The 15,461-nt window shown below is 49.9% G+C and overlaps 7 protein-coding genes across 7 annotated transcripts; 5 read left to right on the forward strand and 2 right to left on the reverse strand.

Moving 5' to 3' along the window:
• Positions 1-1,971: 1,971 nt before the first annotated feature.
• Positions 1,972-3,431, forward strand: BCR38DRAFT_454488 (kynureninase 1; the record flags this gene model as incomplete). The annotated part of the gene is made up of 2 exons (XM_040861706.1): positions 1,972-2,095; positions 2,149-3,431. The coding sequence occupies 2 exons, from the start codon at positions 1,972-1,974 to the stop codon at positions 3,429-3,431; spliced, it is 1,407 nt and encodes a 468-aa protein (XP_040719418.1).
• A 1,834-nt stretch (positions 3,432-5,265) lies between these two features.
• On the forward strand, positions 5,266-5,691 carry BCR38DRAFT_480657 (uncharacterized protein; the record flags this gene model as incomplete). The annotated part of the gene is made up of 2 exons (XM_040863296.1): positions 5,266-5,454; positions 5,521-5,691. 2 exons carry the CDS (start codon positions 5,266-5,268, stop codon positions 5,689-5,691), a joined length of 360 nt encoding a protein of 119 aa, XP_040719419.1.
• A 1,292-nt stretch (positions 5,692-6,983) lies between these two features.
• Positions 6,984-9,979, forward strand: BCR38DRAFT_405189 (uncharacterized protein; the record flags this gene model as incomplete). The annotated part of the gene is made up of 4 exons (XM_040857937.1): positions 6,984-7,865; positions 8,115-8,197; positions 8,346-8,406; positions 8,711-9,979. 4 exons carry the CDS (start codon positions 6,984-6,986, stop codon positions 9,977-9,979), a joined length of 2,295 nt encoding a protein of 764 aa, XP_040719420.1.
• Positions 9,980-10,837: 858 nt separating this feature from the next.
• BCR38DRAFT_419221 (uncharacterized protein) lies at positions 10,838-11,050 on the forward strand (the record flags this gene model as incomplete). The annotated part of the gene is made up of 1 exon (XM_040859294.1): positions 10,838-11,050. The coding sequence occupies exon 1, from the start codon at positions 10,863-10,865 to the stop codon at positions 11,046-11,048; it is 186 nt and encodes a 61-aa protein (XP_040719421.1). The 5' UTR covers positions 10,838-10,862.
• A 20-nt stretch (positions 11,051-11,070) lies between these two features.
• Positions 11,071-13,081, reverse strand: BCR38DRAFT_419222 (uncharacterized protein). The gene is made up of 2 exons (XM_040859295.1): positions 11,393-13,081; positions 11,071-11,334 (listed from the first exon to the last, which is right to left on the reverse strand). The coding sequence occupies exons 1-2, from the start codon at positions 11,434-11,436 to the stop codon at positions 11,127-11,129; spliced, it is 252 nt and encodes an 83-aa protein (XP_040719422.1). The 5' UTR covers positions 11,437-13,081; the 3' UTR covers positions 11,071-11,126.
• Positions 13,082-13,237: 156 nt separating this feature from the next.
• BCR38DRAFT_480660 (zinc finger protein) lies at positions 13,238-13,672 on the forward strand (the record flags this gene model as incomplete). Its single annotated transcript, XM_040863297.1, has 1 exon — positions 13,238-13,672. The coding sequence occupies one exon, from the start codon at positions 13,238-13,240 to the stop codon at positions 13,670-13,672; it is 435 nt and encodes a 144-aa protein (XP_040719423.1).
• Positions 13,673-13,868: 196 nt separating this feature from the next.
• On the reverse strand, positions 13,869-15,192 carry BCR38DRAFT_86228 (proteasome component PRE6). Its single transcript, XM_040865699.1, has 5 exons — positions 14,980-15,192; positions 14,914-14,920; positions 14,808-14,860; positions 14,364-14,751; positions 13,869-14,304 (listed from the first exon to the last, which is right to left on the reverse strand). The coding sequence occupies exons 1-5, from the start codon at positions 15,008-15,010 to the stop codon at positions 13,983-13,985; spliced, it is 801 nt and encodes a 266-aa protein (XP_040719424.1). The 5' UTR covers positions 15,011-15,192; the 3' UTR covers positions 13,869-13,982.
• Positions 15,193-15,461: the final 269 nt, after the last annotated feature.

Genomic DNA, 15,461 nt, shown 5'->3' on the forward strand with positions numbered 1-15,461 from the left:
CTCTTGTGGATTTTGCAGTTGGGGAAATTTCACGGGGGTAATAGAAACGTAATGTTCAGCCACGGGATCAAACAGCCTTGACGCCAGGCCAAGTACACGACCTCAATAGGCAACTTGAGACTACACGCTGACCGCTGTTATATGTCGGCAGTCGAGAAATGACTATTCTATTAGTAAACTGTTGAGTCGGGCATGGTTGCGAGTGGTGGATTGAGGTAATATTAGTTCCGAGTCCACGTCACGAGTGTTGGCGAATATCGCACAATTATTGCGTAAACTTTAAACACCGAGTCTTGCATCTAGCCTGGACTTTTGGTATCACGACAGAAACCGCAGAATAAGTGGATTGAAGTCTGGGGTTGGCCTGGATGACTCCTGTCCTTCGCCGTACCTACCCCGTGGGCAGTTGCTTGGCTTGGCTCTTGATGGTGGACTACATGGTCACATTTTCAAGAGACGAGGGTGTCGGCCAACCCGCGTTGCTAAAAAAGCTTTGTTTTGCCACTTTCCCCTCGGCTATGGTGTTAGAATAAGGAAGGCTTCCAGAACAGACAATGCCATTCGAACCCTCTTGGCACTGGCTGTGCTATTTTTACCCAGATCCGCCAATACTCCTCTTCAGGCATGCAGATTGTTAGCGGATGAAATGCCCCGTTTTAAGCGACTCGTCAACACATACAAATTGTGTGAGAGGTCAAGTACCGGCTTACCCAGGACAAGTGTATCGTTACCCCTTCCCAGCACTGGAAACGGGGGTGGAGACCAAGTATTGTGGGGTTTGTATTACGCTAACAATCTGTACGTCTGGAGAGGTGTACTTTACGGTCTAGATCGACTGCCACTTTGATAATTGGACGAGTGTCATAAGCGCAGCCACAATGGACTTTGATGAAATACGAAAAGTGTAGCCAAGCGTCGCCTCGGGTATAGAGGGGTACAAGGCGCCCAGGCACGAACTTTTGTATTTAGGGACCCCCGGGGGCCGACTGGGCAGTTCATCCCCCGCACCTTCGTACTGCCAATACAGCAACCAAATACTCTGGACAAAAAGCATCAGATATGGCTGTAACACCCTGCAAAGCACTGCAAAGCACTGCAAAGATTGCCAAGCAGGCCTGTTTCTTGTAATTTAAATGAAAACTAACACGTAATTTAATAGTCTCCATTATTGATGACCATAAAAGTTCATCGACTGACTCTATCTAGTAGCTGGACCTGGGTCCGAAGCATCGACGGCACACTCGGGTTACTAGCGCTTCAGGGCCTATAAGGTCGTAGAGGTATCACTGTTTCAAGTTACAACGGACGGAGCAAGAATTGCGTATCGAGAAGTGGCGCCTGTGACTTCGAGCATCAGCAACAATGCTGTAGCCCGTCCGTGAGGCGGTAGAGACGCTTCACTTTGCGAGAATTTTCTTGGACAGTTTAAGTACCTACCTGCGAGCCAAGTACCTAGGCATATAGGTCACGTCAGTGGAGTAAAGAAGTTTTCAATCCAATGCTAGAGTCGTACATTTCAAGTAATAAACCCTGGAGTGGACAACGCTTTGAAACTACAAGGTATTCACGACGTTATACCTCTTGAGGTAGGTGCACGCGGCTGCTACAAATTTGTCGAAGTCGTGACTGCTTTCAAATTTACCCCAGAATAATCTGAGAATAATCTGCGCCACACCCATCCAATAAGGCGGGTGTTGCAGATCCCCTGCCCAGAGATAATTTCGCTTCCATAAGGCGGCAGCAATCCTTCATCGCATAATTCCCACCGCGGGGTAACTAGCTTGTGGTAAGTTGCGGATCTAGATCTGCCAACGATATCCCTAACTCAATTTTGACCGCTTCCGTCGCCAAAACGCTCCATATCAAGACTTCTGGCCTCCCATCTCCATAGCCGTTATTTTCAGCTGGTCGAGCTCAGTTCATTGGCCTCCCTAACAACGAATCAAGATGAGCATCCTCCAAGAAGAGACGATGCCTCTCAACCTTGCCGCGCAGGCTGCGGCGCTTGACGAGGAAGATGAGCTGCGCCACATCAGGAACGAGTTCCGCATACCAACCAAGGCTGACATAAAACGCAATACACTTGCCCAACAAGGTCTGCTCTGAGTCATGTTACCTCAGCTGCGCCGTCAAGCTAATTTTCCCTAGATTCGGACAAGTCACTCACAACCGGTGACGCGTCAAGCTGTACATATCTCTGTGGAAACTCGCTGGGCCTACAGCCTAAAAGAACGGCCACCCGGATCAAGCAGTATCTTGACACCTGGGGAACGCAAGGTGTCCAGGGCCACTTCAAGCCCCTGGACGACTCGCCATTGCCGACATGGCTCGATGCGGATGCGCGTGGTGCACAGTTGATGGCTCCGATTGTCGGGGCGGACGAGTCAGAGGTTGCAGTTATGCAGACCCTGACTGCCAATCTGCATTTGCTCATGACGGCTTTCTATCACCCTGACCCCAAGGGTAGGCACAAGATCATATTGGAAAGCAAGGCCTTCCCCAGCGATCATTTCACGGTTCTTAGTCAGATTTACCATCATGGCCTGTCGCCGGAAACATCCATGGTTCAGATTGAGTCTCCTTTCTCGGAAGACAATATACTTAGCACGTACGACATCGAGTCATTGATCTCGCAGCACGCAGAGGATACGGCAATCATCTTGCTTCCGGGTATTCAATACTACACGGGCCAACTTCTCGACATTCCTACAATTACATCGTTCGCCCACAAGCACGGTATTTTTATCATCTGGGATCTCGCTCATGCAGTGGGAAATGTGCCACTTCACCTCCATGACTGGGACGTTGATGCAGCGGCATGGTGCACTTACAAGTACCTCAACGGTGGACCCGGCTGCATAGGAGGCATGTTCATCAACTCCAGAAATAGTCTAGTGACGTCGACCATCACAGACGAGGGTCCAGAGCGCGGCTATGGCAAGAGACTGTCAGGATGGTGGGGAAACGACAAAGCCACTCGCTTCACCATGGAAACCAAGTTCCATCCCGTAAAAGGGGCTGCCGGCTTTCAACTGAGCAACCCAAGTATCCTCGACATTACAAGCCTCAGCGCATCCTTGGAGGTGTTCGAACTCGCCGGCGGCTTGGCACCTGTGCGGGAGAAGTCAAGGAAGCTGACTGCCTTCCTGGAATATTGCTTGGAGGGGATGTCTGATAAAGCCAAAGAGCTGTTCCGGGTCATCACGCCATCTGATGCAGATCAGCGAGGTGCTCAGCTGAGTCTCCTTTTGTCCGATGGGCTACTAGGTCCGGTCATGAAGAATCTCGAGGAACGGGGTGTGGTTGTGGACGAGCGCCAACCGAATGTCATTCGGGTTGCTCCGGCGCCTTTGTACAATAGCTTCGCAGACTGCGTGGCATTTGTGGAGGCTTTTGAACCTGTGTTACTGGCGGCTCAAAAGGGGGAGTAGGTGGGCATGGGGTCGGGGGAACCCTCCAATCGTTTAGGTGTAATGATGTCCCGACTTCATGACCGTACATTGCAATGTTATTCCCGGACAATCCCAAATACTACCATCTACGTACAGCCTACTGACCATCGCAGTGAATCCGTGTGTCTATTCGCTACTGTTGAGCGTCGTCGATCACCATCCCGATATTGACAATACCAATACGAGAAGAGTAGAGGAAACTTGTAAAGACAAGTCCTTCAATCTGCCGGAAGGAACCGTTACCTCCAATATAAGTAATTGCTCCTTTTGTCGGGATATGACCAAAATACGGGGGTTGAACTGCGTTGCGAAGCAGTTTTAGAGGCCCGGGATTTCTTCATTTGACGGTTCGATCTCGGTGTTTGAAGTTGCGTAGTCTGGCATGTCCCGAATGCCACGGCATTGGCATATCGGAAGCCTCAGAGGCAACACACCAACACGAAGCACATGAGCCGCTTTCTGAAACCGCCGAGTTCCCGTTAGTCAAGTATTTCTTACGGTCATGCTTTAGGCTATTTTGTATTTGAATCAGGTGTTCCCATTTTGAATGTTCTTTTATTCTCGGGATGCCAATCCAGGAGCATGCACAGGTGGTCCCTGAAGCTGTCGTCTGTGGAAGGCTGTGCGAATTAGTCGAACGTAGTTAGATTAGCAGCGCCTTGGCAGATATTCTTGGCGTCTTCAATGTTGGGAGGCCTTTGTGCTACAGTGAGTGGACTTGTATGTGGATGCACGGTCCATCTCCGCACCCTAACTTTGCAGTCAACACAACCTTTGGATAGGACTATCGTAGCTGATTCACACTCAAATCTCCCGGGCATAATTTATATCAACGACGGGCAGGAATGCCCACAGGTTAAGGTAATGAAGATGGAGACGGACCACAGGATCCTTGAGGAGATCTGCTGTCCGGGTGGATAACAAGCAAGCCCAAGAGCCTTGTCGCTCTGATCAGATCAACGGAAGGGACTCAATAGGCACGAATAATTGACTGGGCCTTAACAGGTTTGAACGACAGAAGTGCCTCAACTTGCACGAATCATCATGAACGACTTGAAAAGTAAGAAATTTCTCGCCTCTCTGGTTGTCTTCTTCTTCTCTTTTTCTTTTCTGCTGAGGTCCTTTGCACCTCCTATCCACAGTGCATCCTTGGACTTTTAAGATCCTTCTACTATAGTCGATTCTTCCAGAATTAGACTGATTGCACATTTCATGCGAAAATATCCTTCAAAAACCCTTGTCCCCAGGTCAACATACTAACCCTATAGTAACATCCACCTACACTAACTCGATTAACTCTCGAGTATATGCCTTATCTGACATATGTAAGGCATGGCCGCCCGTAAACAACTGCCCCACAAATACCAAAAAATCTAGCAATGCGAGCATTTGCTAATACCTTAACGCAGTGGTGGGCAAGTGAACGTGAGACGCGCGCTTCGCAAGCGTTGTGAAGTTTGTCGGTGGGGTTGTCTCTGGACACCGTGAAATGTCTTTTGGAGTCGCGGACTTCCACATGGGAACGGCACAAGCGGGGAATTTCCGGTAGATAGAGGCTTCGGTAAATAGCCTGCAATATCCTTCTGAGATTTTGTGGTCATCAACATCAAAAGCTAGAATTCCAAGTTGTAAAAGCGTTTATTGTCAATTGTTCGATGGCATTATCAGCCACCCTGAGCAAGCTGTAATAAGGTTTAATTTCAGTGTGGCTTAGCTCCCACAATGTGGGCCATTTCGTTGTCTAGATGCCCTGGGCATACGTCACTTGGTCACGGCACCGGGCGGTACAGGTTGAATGGTTCGACCTGAGTTCATGGCAACAACACACGTCGACGCCAGCGAAACTGCCAAGACGCTGTCTCAAAGACTTACTTATCTACCTCCAACTTCCTCTTCCACGTTCGCAACCGTCTTTACGCCTTCGTATTCTACACCCATCTGTCTGCGAAAGCCTACCCGACATCACACGTTCCGTTCCAGTGAACAACTGAGAGCCACTCCTGTACGTGCCTTGCTCCCCTACACTCTGATACGGGCATTCCATTAGTGCTAACAAAACAGCTTCCAGATACCCCTAAACAACTTGACCATCAAAATCACACCGAAAATGCCTTTCTTCTACTCAAAGCACTTTGGCGGTCGCCACTTCGGCACAAGCATCCACGCAAGTAAAAACGGCGTCCATCGCGGTCCGTGGCGTTTCAGCTTCGGAAAATTCAACTGCTTCAAGTCCCGCTAAAAACGTAACACCTGAGCATGGTACCGAGTCTCGGAGGGAGTCTGGTATCGCTCCTGATAGTGGAAATGGAAACCGCTGGGTTCAGAATGCACGGACTGGTTGATTGGCCCCGAGCCGATACAAGAGCGGACGTTGCGACGACATGGAATGGTCTTTGCGAGGAGTTCAGGATGTGCACAACTGTTCGATGCGATTGGACAGGTCGATTGACGAGAGCATGAAGCGACTGCTTCTGCGGACATATTTGCAGTAGTTGCGTTGCTTTTTAAGGAGTCAATTCCAGGCAGTTTGTTGTCTTTGTGATTCCTCATGCAAGACCCAGCTATTTTTGTCCAAGTTAACGAAGCAACAAGATCACATACCGATTTGTGTTCTACAACTTGAACGCAGCCAGAGTCTTACTTCCGAGGCCATATTATACATGTCAGTCTCTTATCCGCCAGTGACACGAGCAGGGCCAGTACCTGCTGTGGTAGCTGTGATAAGGCACGGTGAGGATAACAACTACACATATCTGCAACCCACTAAACAGGCCTCAAATATGTACAACGCAGGTCGAATTTCGCATTTCGATAGCACAAGTCAACTGATGTACTAACTTATCTAGTCTCTAGTCATATCTGGGATATCAGCATCGTAACAGGGTCTTATCCAACCTCCAAGGTGACTAAGTAAGTGGTGTTAAAATCAATGTCACAAGTTATTAGTTGACACATACGTAGTTCTTTCTGTAGTGCCAAGGGTATAACCCCATTTTAGGCCCACTAACATGTGCTCTCCAGTCAACGTAAGGAGATAACACGAATACTACTTTTATAGTCCCAGCATTGAACTAGTTAGCTCACTTGCAAAATCTCAGCATTTTCCGGTCAAAAGACGACCTGTCGAGTTTGGAATAGAACCGAGAATTCAGTAGACTAAATCCTTCGCTCGTTTTTGACAGGTCGTCTTAACCAGTGTGTACGTTGACCGGTACGATCAAACCTTACTATAGAGTGAAACTATCCTAGTAAAATTTCCAACCTCCTACACATACAAATATCACTTGGAAAACTCACTGGTACGATCCCTGGAATTTTGGTGTGAAACTACCATAGAAATGCTCATTCTCCAACATCAGAGGTTACCTTCGAGAGCAGTGCACACCCAACGTGACCCTCGTTTGCAGCATTTTCTTTCACTTTCTATAACGCAACTGCACGCTGCTGGTCAGCTCCCTCTTTAATAACGAAAAGCACTTTACAACTACACAAGCACTCTTCGGACGAAATATCCACCTATCAGAAATCATCATGGCTTCCTGGACTTACTTCAACGGCACTCCTAAGCCCCCTACCCCGGATTCCTCCATTCACAGCCTCAAAGACGTTTCCACTATCCTCGATTATCTCCACCACCCCCTCATCCTGGTTGGAGATGCAGCCAGCTGCAGAATGAACGACACTTGGCACAACACCGACATAGTCGACCTACTATTGACAAGTCCCGTACATGAACAACTTGGAACCATGTTAGTCAAACTCGGAGGATGGAAACAACCATTACCAGATGACAATGAAGTCTCTAAACACCTTCTCAGGACTTGTTCCCTCGAGGTCCTCCAACGGGACGCCGACGTCCTTCTCCAAAGAGTCGACCGACACCCAGGACAATGTATCTTCCTCCGTCTCTGGTCCAAAGAGAGCTATCACCTACCCATAAACATGAAAAATATGGTCGAAATTCAACACTTGCAAATATGGCCAGAGGCGGATATCCCCCAATCGCAAAGAAGAAGCAGAAAGTCCAAACAAAAAGATTTCGGGGGCAAAGTCTTCATCCCCAACTTTGAAACGTTCATGGATACCATGGTCTACCAAAGCCTGCACTACTACGACATCAAAGACTTCCTCTGCTCGGACGCCATGAGCCGGATCCGGAGGCTAGTTGACGGAAACTTTTTGGAGCAGACGCCCTACTGTGAGCAGATCCTTGCTCTAATAAGCCAGGAGTCGGCCGGTTGGCTGGGGGGTTATCTGGATAATTTCGAACGAAAGGAAGCGCCTGATATGAAGGCGTGTTTGGAGAAACTGAGAGAGCAACATACACGAGAACGGTGCTCTTCGATGTTGGAGGCTTCGTCTGCTGTCAGCTCGGAAACGGTGGATGTCGAAATGCGAAATGCTGGGGAGAAAGTCAGGGATTGCATTGTTGTGGCAAATTGAACCCAACCGCGAAACAATGATATTCGAATACTGGTTCGGAACAGGTAAGTCGAGCCTCGGAGCTGGGAGGACTTTCTTTTGGTCGCGATACGCTTTACCCCTTTATACCCTTTCCGAGCGACCTGAAGTCTGGAGTTTTCAGCTTTAAGCCACAGAGGCAATTGGACATGGAGGATATTGGATTGAAACCAATATGAAGAGCCACTTGATGTATTTTAGAAAAGCTTGACGCTGGAAGCCAAGGACATTACATATTATAGCAACGGTGGTGGAGGGGCAGTCCCCTATCTGGGAACTCCCGGGTTAGTGGTGGGACATCCAATAACTATAAACATGCTTATATTACAGACGATGGCCCCCTTTTCAACGTCTCTCGTAGTTGTAAATGTCGCAGCTAGAAACCAACCGCCGGAGTTTAGCTGCAGATTTCGAACTCATGGTGTAGAATAGACTATGGAACCAAGAGTTCTATCAACTCGAAAATAACATGCAAGCAATTCCACTGTCAGCCGTGAGTAGGTGCTCTTCCCTTGTCAGTAGATCGATGGAGTCCACCGGGGAGTGGGATGACGTTTTGAGAAGTAGCAGTTGCTGTAAGTGGTAAGTCCAATACTTAAGTATAGCGATGCATGAGCCGACACCGCTGTAATTGCCCACTGAACCCCGGTAAAGTGGGCCTACTATAGCTCCTCGCTTCCTGCGACCTGGGTGACTCAAGAAGTGTGATGATCCAGCGATTCGCTGTTCATTCAGCTTTCTATAGTTCTTGCCAGGTCCCCCGTCTTTTGTTCGCCAACTCAACTAAACACCAATAGAGGTTGCCCTCCATGGATTCGCCAGAGAACCCCATTAGGGCCAGTCAGATCTACATTCACCCCGACCCCCGCAAAACCATACTCCCACAGCTTCGCTCTCGCGTGGCCGCCCTGCCCCTCGTCCGACGGATTCAATTCCATCTCCAGACTCCAAATGCGAAAGTCCTCGCCACATTCCCGCCTTCATCATCGAAATTGCCTGAAGACTATGCAATTGCATACATCGACCGAAGCCGCGCACCAGAGACAGAATGCTGGGTCTTCTCATCAGTTGAATCAAGTCCGCAATTGCAACCCCCGCCAGAGACTCAAACCATCTCCCCGAATTTCAATCGTGCTCGTGCCCAGTTACTGTCCCTCCTAGAATATATCCGGACCCTCCCCCTCCCAGCCTCCTACCCCAGCAGTCAGGACAATACCATCCTCCTGGTCGGCGCCGTAAACCGGACCAGCCTCGCTCTTCTGAAGCAGGAAAGCGGGAATCAAATCAACGCACAAGATGGAAAAAAGGTCATCTCCGGGACGAACAGTCTCCAAACCAGACGGGAGACCTACGCTACTGAAATGAGCGAGACGGCCCTCGACGAGGCTAAGCGGGAAGGGAGTCACGTCCACGGCTCGGCGGCTAAGGGAAACCCCGATGAGGGAGGCGTTGTCAGGGGGCATACCGTGCCGTATTGCAAATTCGTCTTCTCGCCCTCCGCACACAATGCTAGGGGCGGGTCATCTGTCATTGAGGGGAGCGAAGGACTCCCGGCGGGGATGGAGTGGACTAGGGTCCGGCAGGATGAATTCAAACTCGTCATCTCGCGGACGGAAATTCCGCGCAAGGAGAGAACGCTGCGATTACTTCCGGGAGTGGGGATACGGACATCTGCTTCATCGGATGCGGGTGAGGCAGGCAGGTTGATTGCTTGGGCTTTTCTGGGCGTGGATTGTTCGTTAACCTCACTTCATGTCGAGTCTGAGTTTCGGGGGACGGGGCTGGCTAAACTGCTGACGAAGCAGGTCTTCTCGCTTTTGACCCCGTCGCTTGCTGAAGACGGGGGCGATGGCTGTGATTCTGAGGTCCTTGATGATCCGCGAGGAGGGTTTCTGGGGATAGAGGAGGGCGAGACGCATACTCATAGTGACGTGGCAACGGATAATTCGGCAAGTACTGGAGTTGCTAAGGCGATGGGGGGCGTCTACTCGTGGGATTGTTTCTGGGCACTTGTTGATCTCGATGCTGTGCATGAAGCTTTCAGGAAGCTGGCTCGGGAAGCTTGAGCACGACAATCTGAGGACGCACCTTTGTGCAATTTATCTGATTTATAGAAGCGAGAAATGCAACCGTACTCACAGCGAATCACTGAATGCGGCACTCGCACTTCAGATTTCACCACTCTATCCCAGAGCCTCATAAGCTCCTGCGTATTTTATTCCTATGGAGTACCGACCGAGTCTCCCTCAAACGGCTTACGACTATATACAACGTGGCTAGAATAGTAATAAGTAACGAAATTCTCAATGACGACGAAGCAGACATACAGTGGCATATAGATCGGACAATCAACTACATTCACAACTGTGCTGTCCCGTGTCAGTCGCTCTTGCTATGGGCATATGGTGGAATGGCAGTTTCAACTCCCATCCTACCTCCTCAAGCCAGCGCTTGTAGTGTCTTGTCAATGGCACATCTCGCCCCAATGCCGCCGATCCATTAACAATGGCGTCTCCCACGTACCGAATTCCGAGCCTGGTAACTCAGTTTCAAAATCGATCCAGAGCTGGCTAATGACAGTTCGCGACTTACTTGTAATGTTCCCATCGGCACTGCCGGTCTTTGCGTCACTGTCTTAAAATCCTATCCACCCCCCTGGGGCCAATTTGTCAAAAGATCGCTTCATAACGCCCCGAGTTTTGTGGAAGCAATTGAAAACTGCCCGGAAGTGGATGTAGACAAAAATGTAGGGCCTGAGGCAGATCCATTCCTCCTCGGCGTCCTCCTGGAAGGTGTAGTTTGACGGCTCATTCGGTGCCAGTACCGCACGTAGATCCGTCTCAACCACCTAGGCCTCCGGGTTCTGATCGGCTGATGGGGTTTCAGGTAAGTATTTGAAATCTGGAGATTGCCACCGTACTCTCGTACTGTTCAAAGTCTATCGCCCAGATGCCTGTTCCCGGGGCAATGTCCATCGCACATCTCGGATTGGTCATTGGCCAATTTGCCGTCGAGGAGTATAGTCATTCCAGCATGTTGCAAATGAAGGCGTTCTTGCTCTGCCGCATCGTTGATGATGAGGTATTTGCCTTCCTTCCAGCCATGGTACATTTTGCCGAACACGCCAACGACTGAGTCTTCATCTAGACTGATGCTTCGGTTCTCAGGTGCAGGAGCTCATCAGGGATGTATAAGTGGATGGTTCCACAAGTATTATGCTTGCACTATGAGTCGGGCTTGAATGTGGTTCATCAGGCCATGTGTGCAACCAAACACAACAGCTCTGGTCGAATGAGTATGGGTGTCATAGGTCGAGGCTAATGCAACATCCTCTTCCCATCCTGGCATGGCTGATTTCACGAAAGTTGTGTATGCATAGACTGTCAAGGCATCAGAACATGGATGGTGGATCGTCTTGTCCCTGCAGAGCACATAAGCTGGTGGCAGACATGGTGATTTTATCGCGGAGTAAGACAAACTGGACAGATTGGAATAACGACAGCAATTCCAAGGTTGTGCTCATTCCATTGTGACTAGCCCGGTTATTTTGTCACCTCTTGGGCTGACTGCATCTCTTCGGAACAGTGCCGAGTTCCTTCAGCGATTTTCCAGATCGCAAGTGGAGTGGAGAGGTTAGAATCACCAACAAACTCATCTGCGGAAAGCCGTTGTCAACAGAGCTGACACGATCCAAGGTCGTGAGAGACTATTTTCTTCTTTGCTATCCCCCGTGAGCTAAACACTGTAATCTTCGACCGATAAATGAGATGAGTCCGCCAATGGTTTCCGATACTGAAAATGATATCGAAGAGGAAGCACATGAATCAGCAAAGAATATGAGGGAATAGCGCAGACGTGGCAATGATAAAGATTCTCACTAACGCAGAACCGATACCAATGTGCGGCAGGTAGAGATTTTTCTGTCTGTCGTGGAAGGGGGGGAGGGGGCAGAGAGGATACCGATGATCTTCCTATTGAAGCGCCTTCTCCAAGTTCTGCGTTCCTCCTGATGTACGATAGCGGGAATCCATAGTAGCCGTGGCTCTGAATACAGCGGTGCGCAAAGTCGTCAGTTTTTTCAAGACATATCTGGCGTTGGTCTGATGCTCTGGGTCCACGTTGAGCATATGTGTCTCCATCATGTTGACGAAGTCTTGCATAAGCGATTACAGGTCGGATGACTCCCTAAGGATTGCATCCATTGAACCAACTCGGCTTCACCGTGCCTGGGCCTCGAGAGACTCGAAAGAAAGAGTCCGATATGAATCCATCCGAATCAGGTTCTTGGCGTGCTTTCACAGAGGTGCTGCTGACTGCGTTCCAGCCCATCAGGTACCACGTATCAAACTCGAGATACGCACAACCAGGATTCCATATACCTGACAAGTCCGATACGGCGGCGGTGTGGGTGGAATACATTTTTAGGAGCCTGGAAGGCTACTATGTCAAATATTTTATCGGCTAGATTAGATGTTAGTGTTGGCAGAGTCTCGTCTCTTTGACCGAGGTCGCCTAGGACCAAGTCCGAATAATCAAGCCTCGGGGAATCCCTTTCTCTTGAGAACCACAATATATTGGAAGCCTTGATGTCGCTATGCCTGCTGATGGTTTCATATACACTAGCTTCCTTACCGTCACCAACTGATCAGGGCCAGTGATGATCGGTAGAATGTGTTCCTTTGAGAGAAGGACGTATTCTACCATGTCTGTCCCCTCGGGGGCCAACTTGGGATTGATTCCCCATGTACCTTCGAAATACCGATACAGCCCCAGGTGGTAAAAATCCGACGGAAGGTGTAACAGGCTCTCTGCAGAGTATCCTCCAGAGAAGATGCCATCTCAAATAATGTGGTTGTGGCTTGCCATTCTGAAAGCAGCCCTGGAAGTCTGAAATGTTGCTTGATGCTGCATCATAACCGTAAAAATAGGTTGGGACCAACAAATCGATTCCACCACAAGAAGCCTCAAGACTGTTATTGTGAGGTTGAGATACAATGAAATCTTCGGGCCATTGAACAGTGAATCAAAACATGCTGAATATTTAGTAATTCATACGTCGGAGTTGACGTTCGTTTTGTAGGGCAGGAAGGTCCCTGAATCCCAGCACCCGATCGAGTCTTGGCAGCCACGGAGCAGGGATTCACGCCACCCCGCAGTGTTAGCATTTGATCGAGTGCTGGCTGCAGTGGGCCATTGCAGACTGAATGAAGCCGAGCAACCAAACCACCAAAAATTCGACATCACCACTTTCCAAAACAATCTAAACCCTCGGGAATCCTGAATCGACACCCTCGCAAGCTCTTCTCAGCCCCACCTTCCTCAAGATGTGGTATGTCCCCTTTTCTGCCCCCACTAGCCAGCTCCTCCCACCTGACTCATTCACCAGCAAACACATCCTCAACGCCCAAGTAGCGATTCGCTCACCCTGCTGCAAGAAATGGTTCGACTGCGCCGAATGCCACCACGAGTCAGAGTCGCACCCTTTACTGCCCTCAATCGAGATGACATTCGCGTGCAAGAAATGCAGGAAGTGTTTCCGTAAGGACGCGCAGGAGTTCGAGGAGGCCGACGAGTACTGTCCCCACTGTGACAACCATTTCGTGCTCGAGGCCGTAGTGCCCAAGCCCGCACTGCGCGTCGAGGGCGAGGATGCCCGCGTGGACGCCCGCATGCTTAAGGATGAGCGCGTTAAGCCGCAGCCTGGGCAGGAGCTGAGGACTATTTTCGATGCGGATAAAGAGGCGGGGAGGTTGGGTTGATTTGGAGGATGGAATGCAAGATGATGCCGAGAGAGGAGCGGTAATAGAAATGAATGGATGGAATAGAATGAACATAGGGCCATGAAATAGGGAGGGAAAAGGTGTTGGGGCGTATGATACCACTTTTAGACTTTACAGACACATGGAGACATATGGAGACGATATGATTACACACGAGACGGGAGGTTTGGACAGAGACGCGTCAAATGCTCATGAGTAGTGTACAAGTTCGTGGCGTCCATCGACAATCTATGGCTCTGGCTCTAGGTAGTATCCTCATTCACTCCGTGCCATCTTCCCAAGCGCCACCTCAATCACTTCCGCCCTCCCTTGACCGAATAGCCGCGCTGCCTGTTCCCGGCGTGCGGCCCGTCTTCTTCTTGGCGGCCTCCTCTTGCTTCTCCTGTTCAATGTTCTTGACGTAGCCCTCGATATCCTCGACCGGCAGCATCTCGAGCGTCTTGCCCGGTGCCATGATGGCGATCTCGATGTTCTTGGCGCCCGTCTGCACCACCTCAAGCAGCGACTTGATGGCCAGCCGAATTGTCGCCTCGCGGTCCATGTCCTCCTTGTAGTTGCGCTCCAGGAACTCACGGACGGTTTTGCTGGATCGGCCGATTGCGTTTGCTTTCCTGTTTGAGATATGAGCTTGCTATTCAGACATGTGTGAATATATGATAAGATAACATGCCATGCAGAGTAGATACCACTGGGCTCAGTCTGGTATAGTCTGGGGACGGTGCTGTTCTTGTCGAATCCCACAATCATGGTGCTGATGCCAAACGGCCGCACACCACCACTCTGCGTGTATCGCTGTTGCACGCCGGCCACGTATTTGGTGATGTACTCGATGGAGACGGGGTCTTCGACGGTCAGGCGGTGCGATTGCGCCTCCAGACGAGCCTTGTCGACGAGTATTCGGGCGTCAGCGTTCAGGCCGGCGAAGGCCAGGCACACATGCGTATCGATGAGGCCGATCTTGGAAGGGGTGATGCGGGTGTCTTGCAGCTTCATAGCCGAGCGTTTCTCGCAGCCTAACACTACGATGTCTGCACCTTTTACGCCAACGGCGCAGGTTCCTGGAAGGAGTCGTTAGGGAAACGTCGAGGGAGCGATGATGGGATGGGTTAGGTACCTCGCTTGACGGCTTCACCGGCATATTCGACTTGAAAGACATGTCCATCGGGACTACAGACGGTCAGAGAGCTGGAGAATGCACCGCGACAACATTTGACACGAACCTGAAGACTGGAGAATCAATGTTAGCATACTAAGGACTGGACATCATGATGCTGAAGCAAGCTTACCTGAAAGTGCTCTGTCGTATCCTGACGCCATGGTTTTGGAACTTAGATGGTATTGCGAAAGTTAATGAGGGTGATTCAACCTCGAAATCCACGTGTTGGGTATCTTTCGTGGTCGTCTAGTTCGCCGGGTTGATGAGGTTCAGATGTCACGGCAAGGCTGCCAGAAGGGTACGAAGCTCCATCGTCCTTGCCAAACAGTTGAAGCTCCAGCCCAGCTACCCGGTCCGAGCGCTCGGCCAATTTGCACCGCCACAACTCGCAGCTTAGGCCCAAGATAATTGTGGTCCAGCTCCCAGCTTCGTCAGATGTCAACGCCGGGAATCACTTCACGCACAAGCACTATATTTTCAAGACTATGAGCCAAATTACTAGAATTTTAGGTATCGAATTTTTGAATTAAGTCATGTGGGAAAGACGAATAGGGATAATGATACCTTCTACTTTGCTAACGCCAAATCCTCCTGTACAACGTAAATCTAATC

Source organism: Pseudomassariella vexata, assembly GCF_002105095.1.
Source record: "Pseudomassariella vexata strain CBS 129021 chromosome Unknown BCR38scaffold_2, whole genome shotgun sequence".
Lineage (NCBI taxonomy): Eukaryota > Fungi > Ascomycota > Sordariomycetes > Amphisphaeriales > Pseudomassariaceae > Pseudomassariella > Pseudomassariella vexata.

Coding starts and splice junctions, on each gene's coding strand:
- BCR38DRAFT_86228 (XM_040865699.1), bottom strand. CDS start 15,010: ATGGCGTCAGGATACGACAGAGCACTTTCAG. Junction 14,752..14,807: donor CGGTGAAGCCGTCAAGCGAG/GTACCTAACCCA, acceptor GACTCCTTCCAG/GAACCTGCGCCGTTGGCGTA. Junction 14,305..14,363: donor AGTGGTATCTACTCTGCATG/GCATGTTATCTT, acceptor TATCTCAAACAG/GAAAGCAAACGCAATCGGCC.
- BCR38DRAFT_419222 (XM_040859295.1), bottom strand. CDS start 11,436: ATGAGCACAACCTTGGAATTGCTGTCGTTATTCCAATCTGTCCA. Junction 11,335..11,392: donor TCGTTATTCCAATCTGTCCA/GTTTGTCTTACT, acceptor TGTGCTCTGCAG/GGACAAGACGATCCACCATC.